This window comes from Crocodylus siamensis, chromosome 1 (genome assembly GCF_052110815.1).
Source record: "Crocodylus siamensis isolate JL-2025a chromosome 1, ASM5211081v1, whole genome shotgun sequence".
NCBI classification, from domain to species: domain Eukaryota; kingdom Metazoa; phylum Chordata; order Crocodylia; family Crocodylidae; genus Crocodylus; species Crocodylus siamensis.
Window position 1 is genome coordinate 241,796,684 of NC_143395.1, and position 25,618 is coordinate 241,822,301.

A 25,618-nucleotide genomic window follows, 5' to 3' on the forward strand; every position below is an offset into this window, starting at 1 on the left:
CAAAGAAGTATGCTGTTTCTACAAAGTAGCTGCAGGGTCTCAGCCTGAAAATTCAGGAAAGTTTCTAAGCAATCATTTGCAATTGCAAAGCACTGGAAGATGCCAATCAATCTCATTCAAGCACAGAAACAACAGCCAAGCATTTTCTTTTGCAAAGAAAATTTCTGCTTGTGTTTTAGAATCTGATATGCAAATGAACACATGACTCCTACCATTTTTAACCAGAGATGATGAAAGGAATGTTCTAGTGCTTTTATCATGCATTTAACTATCAGCAAAGCTCAGGTTTGTATTAGGAGTGTTGCAGAAGCATAAATGGATTGGTGGAGCACTGGGTGCCAGTGGCCATGGAAGGGAACGGGGGGCTGTGCTGCTGGTGGCAGTTGTTGTAGCCTGGCCAGCAATGCAGCTACTACTATTTTTATGCACCCTCCTCGCCCCGCTGGGTCGGCATCCGGGGCTTGTGGCCTGGTTGACCTGGCCCCTCTCCCCTCCCCTCCCCTCCCCTCCTTCATTACACTACTGGAAAGTTGCTACTCTTGTGGTTCTTACTAGACCCAATACTACTGTTCATAAAAGAGAAGATCCTATGGACCTCTAAAAATACATCAGCAATCAGATGAGATGTGCGAGAAAGTATAGTGAGGAGGAAACAGAAGCAAAGAATTCTGATTAGTTGTGACTTGCTGAAGCAAATCAAGTAGTAGTAGGAATGCATAGGTCTTATGGGCTAAGGACAGTCATTACACAGAGACTGGTTTAAGTGATCAGAAACTGGTTTAAACCTGTAACAGAACAGATGTTCAGTGCACATAAACCATTTCGAAAATGGCTGAAACCAGTTTGAGAAATAAACCTGGTTGAATGTAGTTTCAGACTTAACTAATTTGGGTCAAACTGGTTTATGCAATGTCTGTCCCAGACCCCTTCCTGGTTTAACTTAAACCACAGTCCCCCAACATCCCAGATGCTTTGTAGCCCTAGGCAAGGGTTTTTGCTCCAAAGCTGGGCTGGCCCTGCCCCTGCCCCTCTGCTCCCTGGCTGGACCTCGAGCATAGATACAGAAGTTTCTGCCTGGCTTCTCCAAACCCCCCACACCAGTTCCTGCTCAAGCAGAGATTCCCCCCCCCCACATCACAGACCATAGGCAGCATGTGGTATGCTAGCTAATGCTGAGAGGTGTCTGTGTAAGGCAGCCACGACAGTGTCTGCTTAGGGCATTTTGGAGCTAATTAACATGTCAGCTGGTAATGTCCCTCCCTTCCTTCCTTCCTTGGAAAAGTTGTTTAAGAAGAACTTGAACTAATGAGAGAGCCTTTTTTATTTTTTACTTATGGGCTAATAAATGCTCTATTGTTAACTTCCTGCTGAGCTGGTCAGCAGTAGCGAGGGGTGGGGGGGAACCTGTCTCTAATCAGAATGTCCTGCCAGGGCCTGGCCATGCCCCACCAGCACTGTGGAAGGGAAGGGAGGGCTGCTATAGTGCCCTTGGGCTTCTAGTGCCTGCATTTCATCAGTCCAGAGGGGATGTCTTTATGTTTACAAACTAGTTCAGCCTAGCCAGGTTAGACTAAACTGCAAAGATTGAATCAGTTCAGACTTGGACTTTTTTAAGGTCTGTACTTAACCAGGTGGTTCTGTTAGCCATCTTAAGCACTTCATAGTGGAGGGTGAAGGTTAGCATTATTAAGGTAATCCGGCTTTCTGACTTCTAAGATAATGATATGATACTCACACACAAAGGCACACAAAAGTATTGTAATGTATTAGAAATATAAGTGCAACAATGTTGGTGATTCTATGCCATAGCAAATGTATGGAGAAGGTTAAGAGCTCTTTTTTCTCTTTCCCTCTCTCCCTCTCCTCCCCTGTCCCTTTGTGCATTTATTCAGTATTTTTTTCACCTGCGGTAAACTGTGTTGTGCATTGTTACTAATACTTAGCACTTGTACAGTGCTATGTAGTGCTGGATAAATTTATCTTCTATCCACTGTGTAGTATGAATACTCAAAACATTCTCTATGTTTCATATGCTCTATGCTGTGATTTTAAACATGAGACAGCCCATCCAGTGCTCTGATTGCCCTGCTAATATACTTAAAATCACAGTTCATGGCTAAAGATATCAGCCGTAACCTTTCAAATAACAAATTAGTATCACTTATTTTTTATGCCGTGTCCTGTCTGCCTTTCCCATATTTATCCTTTAAAAACTCTACCAGAAAATATGAACTAGGAAAGTTAACAAATTTAAGCTCCTTGAAATTGGCAAGAAGTGGATTCCAGAGCTCAGGGGCCCTTTTGGGGAGCACACCACTTCTTTTTTTCTATTTAAAAGGAAAGGCAGCATGAAGCTCTGCAAATTGCAACCAAGGTAAAATTTAATAGGGAATTTGGGGGAGGGACAGGAGGTCTTGCAAAGAATGAAGATGTGGTCTCATAAACAGGTGGGTTGCATACTGCTTGGGGGTTTACCAAACTCATTTAGAGCTTTAGGTCAACACCAACACCGTATCTTCTACATAGAAGCCAACAAGAAATCCACCCATGCTGCTTATCTCTATTTTCATGTATCCACACTAAGATGATTTACTTACTGAGAACTCCTGTGCCAATTTCAATTGCTCTGAATGAACCTGGGATTAGTATTTGTGGAAATGATAAAAGCATGGATGATTCCCTTTCCATATTTATATGATAAAGAAGTGCTCTGTTGGCAGCATGGAGCAGCCACCCACATTGCATGACTTGCTGCACCCATGCTTCCAGGCTCCTTAGACTCATTGGCCCACTTGATGATGTAAGTAGCTATAAATATAACTGAACCTCTGTGTAAAAAATGACTTCAGGTAGGTGGGATGAAGATCCCTCAGTGTCACCTCCATGCACACACTGTCATTTTCAGTGTCACAGTGTTTTTACCAGTATACACAACACCAGCAGTGGGATTAGAATTGACAAATATAGTTATAATTGTAAACATAGCATTGTTTTTTCTAACCCTAATTATCTCCGAACACATGAATTTTCAGTGTGTCAAGTTATGTATAATGGATGGGAGGCATTTTGTTTTACTGTCAGATTGTTTTGCAGTTCCTGGGATGACTTTGGCTAGGGACTGACATTACACACAAACTGGTTTAAGTGATCAGAAACTACTCTAAACTTGTAACAGGACAGATGTTCAGTGAACTTAAACACTTTTTGAAAATGTCTGAAACCAGTTTAAGATAAATCTGGTTAAACATAGTATCAGACTTAAGTTGATTTGAGTTGAACTGGTTTACACAATGGCTGTCCAAGACCCATTCCTGGTTTAGATTAAACCAGATTCTCCTAGAATCCCAGATGCTTGGGCACTCTGCTCCAGAACAGGGCTGACCTTGCCCCTCTGCTCCCTAGCTGGGGCTCTGGCAGGGACTTGCAGGCACAGCAGGGTCTACGTGGTTTCCCCCTACCCCCCGCCCACTTGCTGCTCAAGCAGGGATTCTCCCCTCCCCTCTCGCTCAGCACAGACCATAGCCAGCATGTGGTATGCTAGCTAATGCTGAGAGGTGTCTGTGTAAGGCAGACCAGACAAAGGCAGACAGGACAGTGTCTACTTAGGGCTTTTTGTAGTTAATCAACAGGTTAGCTGGTAATTTCCCTCCATTATCTTCCTTAGAAAAAGGTGTTTAAGGAGAGCTTAAATAAAAGAGGTTTTTACTTTCTTGATGGGGTGCTAAATGTTGTGTTATCAACTCCCTGCTGGCTCCCTTGTTGGTCAGGAGTAGCAAGGAAGAGCCACTCCCTAATCTTGCTGGGGCCTAGCCACACCCCTCCTTAGCTCAGCCCTATAGAAGGGAAGGGAGGGCTGCTCTAGTCCCTTTCCCCCACTCCCCCTGAAGCTTTTAGCCTGAGCCGCTGCAGGTATGTGTCTACATTTTCTCAGTCCAGAGGGGAATGTCTGTGCACTTGCAAACCAGTTCAGCCTAGCCAGTTAGATTAGCCTGCAAAGATTGAATCAGTTTAGGCTCAGGCTTTTTGAATGTCTGTCCCTAGTCTTTAAGCACAGCTCAAACTGACGACTCTGCCTAACCCACAAATCCACAGCTTCTCAGGACCACAACTGCCATTTCTGTTATATCAACTTAGTTTGTCTAGGATACATTTACAGATTCCCTATTCAAGTGGAGTACATAAGACCTGAAGACTATACACTCATTCTTTAATGCGTTAGTGAGCATCTACAGACATAGTATATTGTGCTGCTGGCAAGAAGATGCATGCCAGCCCATTGTGGCTTATGGCATTATTAAACTTGAACAACAATGCAATCTAGATTTTCTTTCTCTTGTGAGTGTTATTAAAGATGTTATCCTTAGCTGCAACACTGAAGTTACACAACTTAATTTTTTGTAGTTATTAAAATATTAATGAAAGTACATGACTGAAAATAAGGCAGATGACCCAGTACAAAAAGAAGTAGTTAATCAAAATTAAAATCTTCAGTAATGAAATCTGGCAGTCTTTGTGCATGTTTATTTTCATGCTGAACATGGCCCTGTGTTTCCTTGTTAATTCAGAATCATGCTGCTGGCTGCTGTTTTACTACATGGGATAATTCAAAACTTAATGCACTCCTCCCATCCAGGAGTAAGGAGTCCTTTGCTAACAGACAACATTTCTGCTCAGCTGTATTTGTCGCAAGTTAAATCCAAATATATCAATCAATGGGAAGATTGCCTCTGTGCATCTTAGAGGGAGGGAGGCCAGAGTCCAAATAGAGAACTCTCCATTATTAATTTATTGTCTTAGTATATAAATCTGAGCAACTTACAATTCTCAATTCACAATTCTCAATTGTGAGTTTGGTAAAGTTTGGCTTTTGGTTGATTTTTTTTTTTCTTGCTTATAGTAGTTTGTGATATTATCATTAAATTTGTACTTGGTTTATTCTTAGTATATGTAAAACCACTAGATTATTAGATTTAAGTTAAGAGCTCTTACTGTAAACAAAAATATACCTGGCCTTAGATTTTCAAATCTTGGACAATTAATCCACCATTGTTATTTTAGCTATTGCTTAATTGTTTGTCATATTCTCAGTACACTCAGTTTAGCACTGGCTATTTAGCAGTCTGTAGTACCAAGAGTTTTGCATTGAATAGGGTAACTATTCTATGTTTCTGTAAATTTACTGTTCTTTTCTAAACCAACCAAAAAAGCCGTAGACAATTTTCCCCCCTAAAATCCACATTTAAAAACAAAACAAAAAATGAAGTTGAAAATATATTCTACATATGATATCAAAGTCTTGTTAGTAAGTTACTGTAATTGTTTTCACTGAGAACTTTGTCTTTGTCTACTTATTAACAGTGTACTTTAAAATTTAGAAATTACAGAAATGCAAGAATACTACTGTCAGAATGAAAATGCATTTATAGAATGGGACCATTTAGTTTTATGGGACGCTAAAAGTCTGCTTTCTAACTAATATGATTTCATCTTCTAAAATAGTTCAAAACCATGAAGGAAAAAAATGTTAGGGTTATTAGTCTTCTGTAGAAGTTTTCCTACATTTTCACCCAGAGAAAGAAGTAGTGGTTCAGCAACGTTTTGACTGTGGTCTGACCATAGTGCTAAAAGTCAAGGAGCCTCTAATCCTGTCTCTATCATTGATTTTAGTTGTTTTGAACCCTTCATTGAACCTATGTATACTTAACATTTTCTGAAGCCTCCATCTTTTGATTGATATTCTGGACAGCTGCTGTTTGACCATAATAATGGAAATGTATTTTCTCCTTTATTAAAAAAAAGAATGAAAACTGTGGGTTTTTAAAAAAGCTTTTAAGATGAAATTATAACATGAAAAATTGTCATGGGAATAGCCTCTTTCAGGAAAAGTACTTTGAGCATTGTAGCAAAAATGGTTGATGTGGTCGAGTCATAAGCCAATGAAATGCACATGTTGACCGGAAGGAAATATGTGATTAAAGTGCACAATGACAAGCTAAATAAGTGTATTCAGTGCCTGAGGCAGGGGCTTCCCTGTACTGTATCATAATGCCCACTGGCAAAATTAGTATTGGTGGCACAATTCTGTTAATTCCGGGTTAACGAGTGCTTAACTTTGTGATTCTGAGGTGCTCTTCATATGGGGTGGGTTCGTTGGCTGGTTTAATCTAAAAAGATTTCTGTAATGTACTTTTGGCATTCTGGATAAAAGGTTCTCTAATGACATAAACAGTTGTTAAGTAGACCTATTATTTGGAACATTAATTTTAGAGTAACTTATTTCAAATATTGACTTACACTTGAGAATGCCTAGGTAATCCTTACTGCCCCTTTTCTTCCAGCACCACTGATTCTAGCCTTTCCTTCCCACCACCCACAAATTCTTAATGCAAAATACAGCTTGTGTTTGTATTTGCGTCCGTGGGCCTTCATCCACTCATCTTTTTTTTCACACAGAGTAGCCCTTTCCTTTGTGTTTTCTAGTAGGGGAGGAAGTCAGTACTATTGTGATTAGCATATCTCTTCACTGTCCTCATTCCCTGTTAGTCCTTTTTGAAACCTTAATTATCTCAACCAGCTCCATATACATTAAATTGAAAGGGGCAACACTATGTCTGCAATAAGTTAAGCAGTTTCCCTCAATGATTTGCAGCTCTTTTTTTTTATTTCACATCTGTTATTTTGATGCACACCCAAAGCAGCTAACAGTGGTTGTCACAGATCCTACAGTGAGGCAGAGAGGAGCAGAGGGGCCTAGCTGACATACAGTGCAGATGAAGAAAGAAGAATTCTCCCAAATCTTTGGGCTTGGAAACAGAAATCCTGACTTCTTTATTTGCCTGAGGAATCTCAACTTTTGTTCTTTCTTAAAGAGGAGAATTGACAGGAATTTTCAAGCTTAAAGATGCACTACTTCCTTTTTGGTTTATGCCTAGGGTCCAGTTTGGGGGCCCTAACAACTGCAATCTATTTCAACCACCATAATACAATCCACATCTTCCAGGCAAGTACAGTGTGCCTTCTAGTCACTGTGTCCCTTTAGAATCATACTAGAAACTGTCTTTTTAATATGATGAAATTCAAATTGTACAAGAACTCTGAGGAAAAAAAACTTCATTTATGAGCAAGTAAACAGGTAATTTTGCAAAAAGAAAGAAAGTATCAACAATTAAACCAAAGTAAAGGAAAACTCTTGTTTTTGCATTTGCATTTAGCAGTATGCTCTTTGTAGTGACAAATTCTAAATTAAAGACAGTTTAGCCTCTGCTAAGTCATAACATGTGGAATCTGCAGGATTTTGAAGGAATTACATTTTGGATGCAGTCAATCAGGTTCTACTTGTATATTCTATAGTTTTGAGAAACCTGAGCTAGGATTGATCAAATAGGGGTGTAATAGGGTTATTACACATAAGCTGGTTTAAGTGGTCAGAAACTGGTTTAAACCTGTAACAGAACAGGAGTTCAGTGCACGTAAGCCAGTTTCGAAACTGTTTAAGATGAACCTGGTTTAATGTAGTATCAGACTTAACTGATTTGGGTCAACCCAATTTATGGATTGTGTGCCCCAGACCCCTTTCCTGGTTTAAACTAAACAGTCCCCCAGCATCCCAGATTTGTTTGCAGCTCTTGATGGGCTAGGATGGGATGTGCTGTCTTCTCCAGAGAGCAGAGCTGGCTCTACCCCAGTGCTCCCTAGCCAGAGCTCTGTCAGACTGCAGGCACAGCAGGGTCTGCCTGGCTCCCTTGCTCCCCCCTCTCCTCCCCTGCCTCTCACTGCTCAAGCAGGGGTCTCCCCACTACTTCCATCTCCCACAGCATAGACCACAGCCCCATGGACCTAGGCATGTGGTATGCTAACTAATGCGGAGAGGTGTGTGTGTGTGTCCAATTTCACTGGGGCAGGCAGACAGAACAGTGGCTTTTTAGAACATTTTGGAACTAATCAACAGGTCAGCTGGTAATGTTCCTCTGTTCCTTTTGTGGAAAAAGCTGTCTAAGAAGAGACTGAACTAATGAGAGAGACTTTTGTTTTGTTGATGGGTTGATAAATACTGTGTTGTCAGCTCCCTGCTGGCTCCCTCAGTTGCCAGGTTTGCAGACATTATGAAAAACCAGGAAGAGGGAGATTGTAAATCTCAGTATCATCAACAGATGCATGCACCCCCCTCCCTTTTCCTCAGAGTACTTGTCTGGGGCTGGGGGCTGGTAACACTCCCACCCCTTTGAGCAACAAATGGCGAAAAGCCTGGGACCATTCAGACCAGTCTGGGGGTTTAAATTCCTCCCTAACTCAGAGGTCCTTCCAAGGGCCTAGCCACATCCCCTGCTTAGCTCAGTACTATAGAAGGGAAGGGAGGGCTGCTTTAGCACCCCCAATCTTCTAGCCTGAGGCACTGCAGACGTGTGCCTACATTTCCTCAGTCCAGAGGGAATGTCTGTGCAGTTACAAACTAATTCAATCTAGACAGGTTAGACTAACCTGCAAAGACTGAATCAATTCAGGCTCCAGCTTTCTGAATGTCTGTCCCTAGGCAAGGAGGTTTCCCTGTCCTTTGCCTTTAGGTATTGCATACAGTTTAGGGTTTAATTATGATTCCCACTGTTGTTAAATGTCCTTGTCATCATTTCAGCTATACTTCTTATAAGAGCTAAACTTGCTTCTTTAAATGATTTCTCAAACTTTGTCATGTAATTGACTCCTAGATGATCTTCTAGGAGCCAGGTGGTTAAAAAATACCTTTTCCTTCATTGAAAGATATATTGGAATGGCTTCCATCCTGTTTGTTCATCCCTGGGCCTTAGTGTTCAATGGATATATAAGACCATATTGACCTGTTTGTGACTGGATACTAGTGTGTTTGGTCAGCAACACCTGTAGCTTTCTCATAAGGTTTCTTACAAAAGTATCCTTTGGTTTCTTCTTAATTGTGGGGTTCAAATTTTTCCATCGAGTTGTAAATATGGCAAGACAACCTACAAATGTAACATTTTAATATCTGTATATCGCTTTAGCATTCATGTGCTAGATGACATGAGTTTCTAAGACTTACTTTAACAACCTTGTCTCTCTAGATAACTTGCATGTTCCAGTGCTCTTTAAAGATATCTGCATATGTAATGTACAACAAAGTACTTGTTGCGTCTCCACCATAGACATTAACAGGCCACGTGCCACAGTGCCAAACCTTATGGCCCTACTGTAATGGAGACAAGCCATGTTTTAAGTAAATCAGCAAGCTGAACTCTTCCTTCCCTTTTAATTTAAGACAGGAGTGGCCAACCTGCATCACACAACCCATAAGTGGGACAGGCAGCCTTTGTGTTTGTCATGTAGCAGATAGGGAGGGAATGGGCAACACAGTATATGGCAGGGGTAAGAAAGCTGTGCAGCAGCTTGAACAGAGGAGCACAGGGCAGGGAGCAGAAGGAGCAACAGATCAGGCAGGGATCACAGGGCTGGGAGCAGCAAGCAGACCAACATATTGGTCAAGGAGAAGGGATTAGAGTGGTGGTCAGGGAGGGCATAGGACCATCCTGCCAAAAAGGACAGCCCTCACTAGTTTAGGGCATAGTAAGAATAATGCTTAAGTTAGTTTCTATTCTTTCCCTTCACCCCAGGACACTTTCAAATCCAAATGAAATTACTTCTATTAGTAATATTCATGGAAGTTTTGTCCTTACATTGTGTTAACTGAAGTGTTTTCTGCTTGCATTGTGAACAATGATCATGGTCCCCACTTAAAAATTCAAGTATTATCAAAAATCCATGCATTTTACCCTGTCTTACAACAAAGAGAAGTTTTATTAAGGGTAAATAGTGACCTTCTAGTAGAAACTAAAAACAATCTATGAAGGATACTGATACTAATAAATAAATAGCTAATGATTCTAATACTAGCGTGTATGACTGTCTCAGTGTTTGGGCGCTTGAATCTAAGTCACATTACAGTATTTTGATTTTCAAAACCTGCACAGTAACTGGGCATTGAAAGCCATGCTTCTTTAAGATTCTTCAGGTTTGGAATTTCAGAAATGAAGCAATCAAAATCTTCAGTCCCTTTTTGAAAATCTTTGGTTTATAAATGCTGTGTTTCTACTAGATACTGTAGTAGAGTACTGTGGTTTGCTCCTAGCATACATTGCTAATGACAGAACCTGAAATGAGTGGGTATTTGCACAATTCCAAGAAAACTAGCAGATTCTGATGCTTTGATTTAGCAAACAGTTAACTGACCTTTACGAGGTAAGTTATACCACAGACTTACTGGTAGTGCATCTGTAGTATAAAGAGTGTTGATATTTTTACCTAGTAATTTTGTTTCAGATGTGTTCTCAAGTGAGTAGCAGTTAGAACTATAATGCTACTTCTTCCACCAAATAAAAAAAAAATGATACTGTGTATAGAGCACAAGGTTTAAGGTTTCAGGACTTCAAAAGCTACTAGCATTTGAAAAAATAAGTGATCTTACTGTGTATATATTATAATGCCTACAAGAACCTTAAACATGGTATAATTTAAAGTTTAAAAATAAAGGTTACATAGAAGGCTAGAGGAGGGAAAGTACATAGTTATAGAAGATAACTCATAAGTTAAATCAACATCAAAATAGAAAGGAAATAAGAGGCCATTTAAAACTCTTTTAAAGTTTATCACCCTAGAGTTTCTTCTAGGATGACATTATGGGTAATGTGTTTACAAACCAGTTTTTTAATATGAGTTGGTTGGTCATATGGGTGGCAAGATAGAGAAAAAGAATATGGAGCCTTTTGCTTTTATCTGTTTTAACTTTTATTAGGACAGTTTTTAAATTCAAAATGAGTATCTATGGTGATCTTTGTCAGATTTTGCTCCTAGCTGTAGAGATTCAACATGAGGATATTACCACTAAATTCTTATTAATACAATTAATATGCCTGAATACCAAATACATCTAGAGAATTTATTTTCAAACTAACTTATTGTTTCAGGATATTCAGTGCTGAGTTTAAAGAAGGGATGAAGTTTTAGATTGAAGAAGGCAGTTTTATTCAATCAGTTCACTTTGAATCCTTTCTTACAAACATAGAAATTAATGCTCAAATTGTTATATATGTCTGCTTTAAATATTGGTTTAAAAAAATACCAAACTGATCTATAATCAAGAGAAATTTCTGTTGTGGACAGAGATTTTATAAACCAAATCGATGTGAATTTTTCCTAAAAAATTGCCCAAACTTTATCTACTAAATAAATAGTAACAACAAGCAGTAATAGCAAAGTTATACATAGACAGCTACTCAATTCATGATTTCACAGAAACTGCACAATTGTGCAATGTCCACCCAGTCCACAGGAGTAAAAAAACTTACTGAAAATAAAATGCCGGCTCCCCAACGGGAGCCAGCAGTCCTCATGGCCAACACAGCCTGCTGTGGGGGAGGAGGAAAGGAGAAAGGGGTCTTCCAGCACAAAGGGGAGCAGGCAAGATGGCTGCTGCCTACACCCCTCACTCCTGATTGGCTGAGGGCTGCCTGTCATGTGGCCCTCCCCCTCCACCAATCAGTGGTGAGGGACGGAGCTGCATGATGGACTGCCCTCTTAGACAGTTAGTGATGAGCAGTGGTACTGTATGACAGAGCTCCTTGAGCCAATCGGCAGTGAGGGGCAGGGCCACCAGGAGCCCTTGGCCAATCAAAGGAGTGTGGAGGGCACTATGAAAATGTGGCCAGCCCTGTGATTTGCCTGGAAAATGGGCCGCCGCCTTGCTTGATTTGAGTAGGTATCTAGTTATATGACCTTGGTATGCAACATTAGGGAATGCAATGATGATATTCTATCCAGTTCTGATGTCCTTTTTTCCAACATTCATTTTGAAATGTAGAGAAGTTTTGTCATCCAAGTATCTAAGCTACTTCATTAAACATTTGATAATAGAGGGGCTTTTAGTCAGGTTGACAAAGGCATAGGGGCATCCAGTTACTGAAAGCTTAGGTGAGAAATGTTTTTAACTCTATTTGTGGTGCAGATGTATATCAACCTAGGTAAACTCATCTTTGAAACTGATTACCAAGTGTTACAGATTGTCCTCCAGTGTAGTGCTGCCTTGGGACCACTAGGATCTTGTCTGGTGTTTTAGGCTATGTACAGACAGTCAAAAAGCCCAAGGCTGAACTGATTCAGTATTCACAGGTTAGTCTAATCTGTATAGATTAAACTGATAAGCAAGTGCACAGACATTCACTTTTGATTCCAGAAATGCAGCTACATGTTTGCAGTGGTTCAGGCCAGGAGCTAGGTCGTGCTAGAGGATGCCTCCCTGCTTGGCTGCAGTGGACAACTTGGGCCAAAGCTAGCCTGCCTGCACTGAGAAGGGAGATTTGTGGGGTAGGTGCAAAGCATCCTAAGATGCTAGGTGACTGTGAATTAATGTGAATCTGGAGGAAATCTGGGACAGAAGTTCAATAAGCCTATTTAACCTAAATCAGTTAAGTCTGATATCCATCCAGGTTTATCTTAAACCAGTTTTATCCATTTTGAAAATGGTTTATGTGCACTGAACTTCTGTTGATTTACAGATGTTTCTTCTTGAGCAGGAGGCAAGCCTGAGTTCCTCCCAATTTTGAGATTCCTGGTTCATCTAAAAGTAGATGAACAGGTGCTAATTAATACAATCTGAAGTCCAGAGGAGAGCCATGTGTATGATCACAGGGCAAACAAACAGGCCTTATGAAGAGAGGCTGATAGCTATGGGATTCTTCAGCCTGGAGAAGCACAGGCTCAGGGGTGATTGGTGGCAGCCTACACGTACATAAGGTGTGTGCATAAGGATCTGAGGGGATGCCTGTTCAACAGAGCAGCCCAAGGGGTGACAAGGTCCAACAATCACAAACTCCTCCAAGACCATTTTAAGCTGGACATAAGGAAAAACTACTGTCTGAGCCCCTACGGCCTGAAATAGACTCCCCCCAGAGATGGTGCAAGCACCTACTCTGGACACTTTAAAGAAACATTTTAATGCTTATCTTGCTGGGGTCCTTTGACCGTAGCTGACTTCCTGCCCCTGGGGCGGGGGGCTGGACTTGATGATCTTTGAAGTCCCTTCCATCCCTAATGTCTATGAAATCTTTGCATTGTTGTATAATACAATGAATGCCAGTAAAGTAACTCCAAGTGTATATTGTCATATGGGAAAGAAAGAGATCAGTTCTTACATGTTTTAGTATTTTATTTTCTGTGAAATTTCACTGATAAACCCTTTTTAAAATTTTGGGGCACTTGGATGGCCCAAATATTTCAAGACTTTTATTTTTACCCTGCCCTACTTTCAGAGGTTTTCCACGGTGCCTAATTTTTTTTTTCTTTTAACTGTGTTACTGAAGGGTAACTGCCTTTGTGATTTGATTTAATGAACAACAGAGACTCCCTATGCCTGAAGAAGGGCGATTGCACCCGAAAGCTTGCAAAGAATGTTTTTTCCAGCCACACAGTTGATCTAATAAAATATATCACATCTACCCAAAGAACCTTGCCTGCAATTTCAAAATATGACATTCCCTGGATTTCTGAATATCAAAATTTGAGTCAGTGCAGTTTTAACCAACTAGGCAAAGTTTACCTCCTGTTCTTAGGATTTTAATGTCGAGAGCCATGTTTGCCAGGAAAAATAATATTTCAAAGGTAATGACATTTAAATTAATAGTCTTGTAATTCAGACCGTTTGGAATTTTTGAGTGTGACCTTATTTATAGACTAGGTACAGACATTCAAAAAACCAGAGGCAGAATCAATCTAAGCTACATGGTTTTCTGTTAGAGGCCTATGTTAGACTGGTAGTGAACAATATACACAAGGGGTTGGCAGTGTCTTTTAGCTGAGGTGCCAGAAACTAGGGCTGTGCAAAGTTTTGGTCAGTGATTTGATTTGGTAGAGATTTGGCCCAATTCAGTGGCTGAAACTCTGAATCCGAATTGAATCAGGAGACCCTTTAATCTCTCCAAATGGAATCGGAACCCTCTGAATCGAGTTGGAGAGATTTGATGATTTAGACATGGATACAGCTTTAGATGTTTTTTACATACCTCAAGTTACCAGGTGGCTCATGAACACTGAAATGGTGAGGCAGATGGGGCATCCTACGGGAGTGCGGAGGGTCCCCAGTGTGCATGGCAGCAGACCCAGAAGTGGACCAGAGCACTTCCGGTCTGCTTCTGGGTCCTCCACAAAGCATGCAGGAGACCCTCCCCCTACCCCCTGACTTGGCGACTGGTATCTTCTGGATCTGGGGGTGTACCTGTGGTCCCCCTGCAGCCAATCACCAAGCCGGGAGGGCACATGGGAGGTCTCCCGTGTGCTCAACCATGGACCCAGAAGTACTTGCTGCTGAGCATGCGCCCACCCCCCCCATACTCCTATGGGACACTTCATTCACCCCACCATCTCAGCATTCACAAGCGAAGTCTGGTACCTTGAGGTATGTAGAGAAAACATTTAAAGCTGTCTGGCCAAATCGCTGATTCTCTGAATCAACATCTAATCTTCAGATTCAGCCGAATCAAATTGGGACAGTGATCCGAATCAACAAGTTGAATCACTATCCCCTGAATCAGGATGAATCCAAATTGAATATGGCTGTCTTTGTATGCCCCAACCCTGACCCATGCCAGAACATGACGTGCCAGGGCAGATTGTGGGGGAGCCACAAGGGGCCTGATCTTTGTTGATGGTGGCAGCTGAACATGCACCTCTGGGCTGACAATGGTGGAGGGGATGGTCTCTGTGGCTGGCAGTGGCTGCCCAGAGCCCAGGCTAGTGGTAATGTGCCAAGCAAAATGGCCTCGTATGCATGCCAAGGGTTCCCAATCCCTGATATACACATTTTTCCGGTGGGGGGTGGGCATTGAACCAGGTCTCTCTTAGATGAGGTTCTCTCATTTTTAGACTGGTCTATGTGCATTAAACTTCTGTAAGGTTATGGGTTCGGATCAGTTTCCGATCACTTAAACCAGTTCATATGTAATGTCTATACCTGGCCATCATGACACATGAAGCCCCAGAAATTTCTTGGGTTTTTTGTACCTTTATTCAGCAAGATATTTAGGCTTGTGTGCATACGTGGATTGCATATGCCATCCCACTAAAAACAATGTTTAAAGTTTGTCTGTGTGGCTGAACTGAGATCTTCACCTTTGCTACTGATGTGCAGCATCTGGTGTGAACAGTTCGAGCTTAAGACAGACATTATATGATATGTTCATATCTTAAAAATACTAAGTGTTGTGGTTCAACAAGAGCTTAGTGTTTGGTAGATAGGCAGAGGAAAGGGTTATTGATGCTAACTAATGGGAAAATTGGAAAAGAGAGAGGTCTAATGCTGGTAGTTTTGAAAATGGAGAAACAAAGATAATATATCGATCACTCACTGTGGATGGCTTATAACCAACCTATGAATTTAAAACTTTCCAGGACCAGTTAAGATATAAAAACGTTTGAAAACAAAGATGCAGAGGGACAAGGTGACAGCGGGCTATTTACCAAAAATGATTCACCACTGACTGCCTGCTAAGTCAAAGTTGTTATCTGGTTGTGTGCCTCACAGATGTATTTGTATTCCAAGATGCACTGGATTTTTCCTTAATCTTGTTTTGTAGAATTTGTTTTCCCATAATTTGCTGTATTTTTACTTTTTGTTGTATTTTATCAGTTAAGTTAAGATCTATAAGGAAACTGCTTTTGGAAAAGTGCAGATTTGTTGTAGCTGCGTAGGCAAAAACAAAGAAACAGTGATTTCTTGGTTGTAATCTTTCAAGAATTAAAAAATGGGAATAGGCTATTTAAAAAAAATCAAATTAATGGTATAGTAGCCTTTCAAAAAGTTCATTGACATAAAGCAGTGCAATGGATCTTTTACACTGGATTGTTTGAACATGGAGTTTAGCTTGCTGTTAGAACATATATTTTTATTTGATCTAAGCCAATGCGCTTGTTAGTGGAGATCTGTTTCTTTTCAAAAGGGGTGTTAACAACTGACCGGTTATTTTAGCGAATACAACCTCTTCATGTCAGACTCCCATATGATCCCTAAGTAATCCAGAGCAAAACATGTTAATTTTGAACCTGAATATGATTTATACTGTCATAATTTAAGTCAAATCATGGATTTTGCTACAATGAAAGGAAACTTTTTTTATTAAGTTCACTGTGAAGGAAGTGAAATATTTAATTTTCAAGAGGACTCATATATACCTCAACTAACACGTCTGTGTTCCCCAAAGTAAGTGTCCAAGATAGTTGACTGGAAGATCCTAAGTCATTCAAGCTATCATGGCCATCCCCTGACCCCAAACTATCCTGGCCACGCCCTTGCCTTGTTCAGTCTCTATGCTCCTAGGATTGTCTAGCAGTTTGAGAAGGCTGCTGGCTAAGTGGATAACGTGAGGTTGGAATGATAGGCCAGGAGTGGTACAGAAATGTCTTACTAATGTTTTCCTTGCAGTAAATTATCATAATTTCTCCTTCCTTTGCCCCACAAGTGAGTAACACTGAATTACTGAAAGGGCACATGTGTGTGATGTGATTTTGTCACTGTCTGTTAAAAGTTCACAACATAGATACCTGTAACGCCCCCCTCCCCGCCCATGTATGTGCACAAGTATTGTAATGGAGGGGATGGAAATCTTTTAGAAGCAGTGGGCTGGAATAACGCAGCTTGGTCTGAAGTAGGCTGCCACTTGCAACCCAACTGCCTCCCCTGCCAATGAATTGCTGCCAGCTCTGGGCCAGATTAAATCCCATGGCAGGATGGATCTGGCCCTCCCCAGTTACAGCATGTAGCTCCCCCAAGAAAGTCAAGTTCTAAGCCAGATACATTCTAATATGCACCATATGAAGATGAGTGTTTATTGTAGCATAGGATACTAAACCACTTAAAGGCTGCTTGCTCTAGCAATTTGGATAAAAGCGATGTCAGCACTCTTTGATAGGCAAAAAAAATTGGCCAGCACTGGAAGGACAGTACAGTTTTGCTATTCTGACTTGGTAAAAGATCACTGCTATGTTAGTTATTTGAGATGGTTGTCTACAGACAGTGAAGCAGTTACGCTTTTCCTTCACTGGTGTGGGCTGTAGGCATCCCGACTGGTAACTGAACCTTTCTTTGTCTTAAACCTAACTTCACCTATATGCCATTTCATCCTGTAAGGTGGCACACATCCTTCTTCAGCGTAAAGCATAGAGAACAGACTTTCAGATTTGAAACTTTTGTTCAGGACCTCAGCAACTGTTTTTATCATGTTAGTTGGCAATAGAAGTTTACCACAAGTGACTCCAGATTCCTTTTCTATTTCTTATGCCATCAGGAAATTCTCTGTGGGAAATATAATTGTTTCACGGAGGGGAAAAAATAAAATGGTAAATTGTTGTATATGGCTGACTTCATTGTAGACTTATCAAAGCTGTTCCTGTCTCTGATTAAATTCAGTGAGTAGAGAGCCTCATACAAGCCAGTGAGGTTAAAGTGAGTTGCTCTCCTGGGCAAGGAGCATGGGATTGTGGCCATCATTTGCTACATTCTACAAAATGTTTGAGTACAGTATTAATAAAAGTTGCCACTAGTGTTTCTTAAATATGGGTATTTTGTTTAATCAAGATTATACAAATTAACTTCTAAAAGTCGCGTCCTGGTTTTATTTTAGCTATTTCTATTCCAGTTGATTTTCTGCTCACAAAATGAGATGCATGCGGTGAAATTTGACCCTTTGGTAACTGAAAGCATATACTGTACTGGATTATGAAGTATACTGCTATTATATCTTCAAAAGGAAACATATTCTCAATTTACAGTGAGCTTTGACTATAAAGGATACGGAAGAAAAATTGCTTTTTCAGCAGGAGAAGAAATCTTAGAATTTATAACTTTATGCCGGGGCCTGAGGCAAAACTGGAGTATGTATCTACTTTACAGCTGCAAAAATAATTACATGACCACTATCTGCAGAGTAATCTTTAATGGCTTACATTTTGTTAGCTTTTCATTATGTAACTATAGAGTCAAAATAATTCATACTAAATGGGAAAAAAATATTTTGATGTATCTTTGGCCTGGACCTTTGATGTCTTCCTAAGGCATTTTATTATGCATTGGTTAATTTGTGAAAGCTCTCAGTTTACAGACAAGTTACTTCCCTTGTAAAGATGATCTAAGCCTAACAAGTGTAGAAATTACTCAAGTAATTTGCTTTTATGAGGTATTGAACTTCTCTTTTTGTTTCAAAGGTGTTAAAAGATATCCAAGGTGCTATCTGATAGGTTTTCATCTTAAATTTATTAGGTCTTCCGGATTTGAAAAGCACTTAAGGTGTTACTTGATTTGTGTATGTGTGTTTTTACAATGTCTCCTTTTAAATATCTGTATTTTATATGGGTCATATATAAGTGATATGACTCTTGGCACTGTATTAGTGATACTCCAAATAAATTTTTTATCATGTCAGAATAGAACTAGTGCCAGATCAACTCACTGACACTTCCATGTGCTCTATCAGAAGGGGTCTACCTACTGATCAAGGAGGCAGGTGACTGATTTGTTGGCAGATTGCAGGGCTGGCCGCCATTTTCATGGGCTTATCATGATGGTCCTGCCCCTTGCCGTTGATTTGTTGACAGGGCTATCCATCATGCAGCCCTGCTTCTCACTGCTGATTGGTGAAGAGGGGTGTGGTCATGTGATAGGCAGCTCCCTCAGCCAGTCAGTGGCAAGGGGCCGCTTGCCTGCCCTACTTTGTCCCCCCTGCAGGTGGGAGGACTGCCACTGGAGAGCCAGCATTTTATTTCTAGTAAATTCCCTATCTGTCCCTCCCCCCAGATTTTGTGGACATCACACAAATTTAATGATTTCCATGAAATCTGTGAAATTGCACTTTGAGTTGATCCATATTTATCTGTACCACAGAGTTCTTCTGCTTTAATATACTTTGCCATAAGACTGACTTGCTGAAACTGTTTTCACTGTTTTCACTGAAACTCATTTTAAAGAAAAGTTCATCTAATACAGGGCTCACATTAAGGGGAAGAACTACCAATATAGGTTCACCTTCCTGAAAGGTGAATCTGGATCTCTTCAGCTTTCACAAGTGACGGCTGAGGAGAGTCTATAAATTTATAGACTATAGCCACCTGTAAATTTATCAAGGGAGGACAACAGGGAATTGGTGATGCGCTATTTACCAGAGCGCCCCAGGGAATAACTAGGAATAATGGGTGCAAACTAGTGGAGAGTAGGAAGAAATGTTACAGTAAGATTGGCCAGGGGCTTCCAGGAGAGGTGGTACTATCACCTAACTTGGAGGTCTTCAAGAGGAGGGTCGATAGTCACTTGGCTGGGGTCATCTGACCTCGGTCCTCTTTCTTGCTGGGTAGGGGGTCGGACCCAATGATCCATGTTGGTCCCTTTCGACTCTACAATCTATGAATCTATGAAAATATTTAAATTTAGATTAGACTTAATGCTGCTTTTTTGGCACGGGGTTTAAGAATAGCTTTCTGGTCTTGAGCCTGTGTTTTGGGTATTGCCAAAGGTGATGAGCACAAAGCTGATGTCCCCAAACCATGCAACTATTGGTGAAATCAGCAAACATACTGCATCAATCTCCCAGACTCAGGCTCAAACAGGTTACAAAAGACAGCAGACTCCATAGACGAGAGAGAAGTCTCAATCCCCCCACCATGTCCCAGACATAAATAGTTGTAACAGACAAATCAGCTCCAGGCAATTCTGCCTGCTACAATGTGAAAATGAGCAGAGATTATCCTTGCAGCCAAAATGATCATTCAGTTTAAATATTCACTTCCCTTTTTAACAAAGTAATATCTCATTAAAGTGGCCAGTGTGGCCACAGTGTTTTGCTGTCCCATGTGTGCACTAAAGTGTTACTACTGTTGTTTTCATTTTACTCTTCTAGTACTACGAGATGACTTCAGACAAAACCCTTCAGATGTAATGGTAGCAGTGGGTGAGCCTGCTGTGATGGAATGCCAGCCCCCAAGAGGCCATCCAGAACCCACAATTTCCTGGAAAAAAGATGGATCCCCTCTGGATGACAGAGATGAAAGAATTACAGTAAGTGTTAGAGAGAGAAAGACGGGGGAAAACACAGTTCTTTGCAAATCTCTCTCCTTTCCCCTTAACTATCTTTCCATTTACAATATACCAGGGCAAACCAAACTGATATACGAGTTATTAGTGTGGTGAGCATGCTGACCTTCTGCCATTCTTTATTCTCTCCCCTTCTGCTTCCTACTCTGCATGCCCCAGGAGGCAAACCTCATTTGCACATAGCTGGAAATGGATCCTGTCTAACTCCAGATTTATGCTGTCTCTTGGGACAGGAGGGGAGGAGAAGGGGGATTGAGCATTTCTATTTGTGAGGAATGATTCTGATCAACCAACTCCATCCCCACATTTAGGTTGAGAGTTTGTTGCAAACTGTAGCTCATGAAAATAAAAGTCATTACATTTTCTACTGTCACATAGTCTTTCTTTTTCTTGATTACTTTTATTGTCTTGGGTCTATACAGTAGACTTCTAAACTAAGTTGTTCTTTAGTGGTAAAGATGAGCTGTCAGTAAATAGCATAGGTAAATCTATTTACTTTTTGAAAAAAAAATCCTTTCAAATGTCTCTGCTATACCTCCCACAGTAGAGTTATGAAGCAGATAGGAAGGATAATGAGGCTTTTGGAATACAGTCACTTTTTTTTAGGAAGATAACACTCTCTTCACTTATGCTGTTTTCTCATTAAAGGAGTTTTCATACACATTAGTGTGTGTAGATTGACAACTATAATGCACCAGTTATTCCAAAGTATGGAAAAAGCAGCTTCTAAAACAGTTTTTCACTACCAGGACGCTGGGGTACCCAGGTGCCACAAAATCCTTTGAAGAGTATTTGAAGTGAGAGGAATTGAGCAGATAAAGGCAGTTTCAAGCTTCAGAAGGAGAGAAGCAGGCTCAGGCTCTCCCTGCTTAGCTGTTCCTGTCCCCTATCCCCACTGCCAGTTCACTTTGCAAGGCAGTAAGCCCTGTGATGAATTATTTTTTAAATGGGGTGCTACTCAATTCACAGAAATTATGGAGAGGCTCCTCAAGTCTGAGTGGTGCAATGACTTTAAAAAGATGAGAACCACTGTTATGATATTGGAAAACTTATTCTTCTAATTTATGAGAGGTAAAACAATAATCCATTGTGCCTAAATAGCTGCACAAATACAGATTAATACAGGGTTCAGAAATATATACGCTGCCAACACAGTGATACAAGACATCTATCCATATGGGCTGGGAAACATCTGAAACTTTACATTTTATAAAGATCTGAGTATCATGTGAATTACTATCCTTAAGCTTATGTAAAACAAGACAGAAGATGTATACTATTAAACCTTAATCATCTGCTGAGATGAATGAATATTGTAATCACCGAAAGCATTAAAACCCAGCACCCTCCTTTCAAAATTGCCATTCTTTTTTGACATCTAAATTGCTTGTTGTTTTTGTTTTCCTTTTAAGGGAAAAACAAAGCTTAGCTATTTAGTCCTAGAGAATTGCAATGGTATATAATGAAGACCTTATATTTTCAAATTTTCCATCTTGCTGGGGTTGTCTGATCCCAGCGGTCTTTCCTGCCCGAGTGCAGGGGGCTGAACCTGATCATCTGTAAGGTCCCTTCTAGCCCATAACTATGAGATGGATAATTATTAACAGAAATCTGTAGAATCTGTACTTATCTATTGCTAAACATGAAATCCCTTCCAGTTTTACTTTAAAAATATTTGTTTATTTCTTTTTCACTCTACAGTGATAAGTCCTGCCAAATATAGAAAAACAGAAGATCAAAATAGTATTGTTGCTCTGTGAAACATATCCTAAACTTGAGCTGCATGTTGGTGCAGTGTATTTGTGTGGTAGGAATTTCAGGTGTTCTTTAATGTGGCACTTTTTGTTGTTGCACTTTCAAAGCACTCTTCTCCCACCTGTGAGAACAAAGACACACCCAGAACAAAGGCGACTGTCCTAGGCTGGCAACACCACCTGTGCTTTTTGATAGTTTCAAATCAGTACTTGTTGTAGAGAAAGAGCCCCTAAGTCTGTCCTTGGTTTATGGTTATTACATACAGTGCCAGCTAACTAGCACTCTTCCATTATCCCACCTGCCAGAATTATTTTGTGTTATCTGCTTTGTTTCTAAAAACAAACAGGAAGAAAAAGGGAGGAGGAGGATATTTGCTATCAAGTCTAGAAATAAACTTGATTCAGATATTGTCTTGTGCTAAGATGAGTGTTTGTTTTTAGAGGTGTAAATTAATGTTGCTGAGATGGTAAGTTCAAGTGAATTAATTTGTGTCATATTTGCCTGGCATTGTCTGAAACAGTACTATTAATATCATGGTTTCTTTCTCACGCAGAGAAGGAACTGAAATGGCATTGTAATGCAGATTCCCATTTATATACAGCTGTAGGGAATCTTGCCAAGAGGGATAAATAAACATTCAGTTGCATGTCTTTACAGCTTTGCAGTAACAAAGTGCATTTTCTTGGTAGTAGCTTAGAAACAAAGGGAAATGGGGACCTGGGCTGGACAGCAGGCTAAAGGAGAGAAAGGTAAAAAGAAATATTGACAACTTTGTTTTGGATAAGTTTGGATAGATGACATAATGCTGCATAAGTCATTTCCCTTTTGGTTTTAGAATTGAGTAAGAGAGCTAAACCATTAAGATGGTGAAAATATTAGCAAAGAGATGTGCTTTAAAACAATGGATATACTTTAGTCAGAAAAAAGGTCAATCACTTCTTACAGGGTATAACATACTTGTGCTGTAAGTTGATTGAAAGTTTGGATCCACTTCAATCAGTGGACAAGCTCTTGTTGATATTAATGGGACCAAGATTTCAGCCATTATTTAGAAGACTTTAAAAGAGTAGAATTGCAGGAGCACGCAGGCCAACGGTTAAAATACTGTATACAAATATGCATGTCTGCAAAAGTATACATAGATACTACTTTGAAAGTGCTGATGATGTTTCCAGAGTTAATATTTTTTTGAGGTTTCTATACTGAGAAAAAACCAAAGAACATAAGAACATAGAAATTGCTATTAATGGATCAGGCAGTAGGTGTGTCTTTCCTAGTATCCTGTGTCACATAGTGGCAGAGAGTGGATGCTGAAGGGGAGAGTGAACTGGGTACGACCAGGGTCCTTTCTGCTGTTCCTCTCTCATTAGCACCCTTCAGCATTTAAGGTCTAGGACTTAACCTAGACTTAAATGATTAGAACTAAAAAACTTAATTTGGGTGCATCTTCATACGCAGTTAATTTGCTGCAATAAACTCTGGTGTTTATAGCACTGGAGTTTCTTGCTCCTGAGCTCCATGTTTACATGTGTGCCCAGGTCCATAAGACATTGATCTGGGTCAGAGCAGCCCAGTCTGGCAGAGTGCCCTGGAGGTATTCCTGTGAGCCCAGGGCTGCTCCAACTCAACACAGTGTGCTGCAGAGGGACTCCAGTGGGGCCCAAGGGTAGTCCAGTGTCAGGCTAGCCAGCAGGCAGCCCCTGCACTGAATGTCCCAGCCAGCCGGATCAGTGTCTACACATGTATTGCTGTGCATGAAAAACTGCATCAGGGTAGTACTTGTATTTTGTAAGTAGTAACTTGCTGTGGAGTTTATTAGTTTCCTGTGGCCTAATATGGTTGCATGTGTAGATGCCAAGACATTTACTGCAGAGCTAAGTAGGCAACTCCACAGTAAACATCTTGCGTCAACACACCAACTAAATGTCATTTAAAGCAAGTGTAAGTAGGAAATGGTGACTGAAGCATGTAGATAGTTGGAGGCATTACATGTATAAACATTGAAGAATCACTTTTTTAGAAAATAGGTTTATTCAGTTCACCTCTTTACTGGGCATGTCTACACAAGATGCTTTACTGTGAAGGTGTGTAGTTTACTATGCAGTAAGCATATGCATTTACACACCCACGTGCTTACTTCACAGTAAACTTAACTAAGCACTTAACTAATCACAGTAAACTTAACTAAGCACTTAACTAATCACAGTAAACCTAACTAACCTGCAATTACAAATAGCAAGTGTACTTGTGGTTAGTAATGGCACAGTAGCTCTCGTGTAGACACCTGACTGGAAGCAAATCTGCTCCTGGTCAGCCAGCCATAATGGGGTGGGAGATTGCTCCCTGTGCTGGGAGCTGCCTGCTGCCAGGGTGGGCTCTAGCACCACAGCCTGGGCAGGGACTATGTTCATCTGTCCTGACAGGAAGGAGATCCAAGCCTTTTGCCCTAAGATTGTGATCAGGGATTGGGACACTGAGACATCCTTATGTCCCAGTACCGGCTCTGGTGTTGTGGGGCTGACAGTAAGAGATGCTCATCTCCCTAGCACAACAGGCTGGGGAGCCCGTTCCCCACCCAGGGCCATGATCGTGAAGCTAGGTGGGGAAAAGGCTGGGGAGCTTGTTCTCCACTCAGCTCTGTGAGTATGGAGCTGGGTGAGGAACAGGCTAGGGAGCCCATTCCCTGCTTAGCTCCATGAGTGCAGAACTGGGTGGGGAGCAGAGTGGGGAACAAGCTCCCCAGTCTGTTCTCCACCCAGATCTGTGCTCATGGAGCTCAGTGGGGAAAAAGCTCCCAACCTGTTCCCCACCCAGCGTTGCACTCACACACCTGGGTAGGGAACAAGCTCCAGAGCCTTTTCCCCACTCAGCTTCATGCTTATGGACCTGAACAGGGGACAGCTTGCCCAGCTTCTGCCCCATGACCATGGAGCAGGGGCTGGGTACTGTCCTGATCAGGGGCAGGTCTCAGACCTGTGCCCCAATTAGGTAATAGGGGCATGGGGCTTGGAAAGAGCTGCAGGGTTGAGTTAGGTTCCACCCCCGACCCAATCTGCTGGTGGGGCAGCAAGCTAGATGCTAGTTGCCCCACCGATGGATGGGATAGGGGACTGGGAACTGCCTCTCCCCTGCAGCTCTTTCCAAGTCCTGTGCCCTGGATCGGGGAGCGAGAGCCAGGACCTCCCTGCTACTGGGGTAGGGGGACATTGTCTCCATCTCAGCAACAAGCAGACCCCCAGGGGCAGGGTGCAGTGTCCTAGCCCCAGCCAGGGGCTAGCAGCTCCAGGGCTAACACCTAAAGCTCCCCCTGGTGGTGGCAGGGCCCCATTGCAGGGCCTCAGGAAGCAGGAGAAGTTTGCTACCATTCATAGATTCATAGATGTAGGGTCAGAAGGGAACTTGTAGATCATCAGGTCCGACCCCCTGCCCTAGACAGGAGTGAAAACCGGGTTCAAATGACCCCAGCCAGTTAGACATCAAGTCTCCTCTTAAAGACCCCCAGGGTAGGAGCCATCACCACTTCCCTTGGAAGTTGGTTCCAGATCCTAGCCACCCTGACTGTGAAGTAGTGCCTTCAGATGTCTAGTCTAAACCTCCTGTCTAACAACTTGTGGCCGTTATTCCTTGTTACCCTGGGGGGGGCACTAGGGGAAACAAGGTCTCTCCCAAACCCTGTTAGTCCCCCCTAGTGAGTTTATAGGCAACCACTAGATCCCTCCTCAGCCTTCTCTTGTG

The 25,618-nt window shown here is 41.4% G+C and overlaps 1 protein-coding gene across 1 annotated transcript in view; it reads left to right on the forward strand.

Annotated features, from left to right (window-relative positions):
- ROBO1 (roundabout guidance receptor 1) overlaps positions 1-25,618 on the forward strand; it is a 796,429-nt gene that overhangs the window by 608,715 nt on the left and 162,096 nt on the right. Inside the window, exon 4 of the mRNA XM_090059747.1 lies at positions 19,935-20,092. Within this exon, the coding sequence (XP_089915873.1) occupies positions 19,935-20,092 (158 nt within the window). The remainder of the gene's footprint in view (positions 1-19,934; positions 20,093-25,618) is intronic.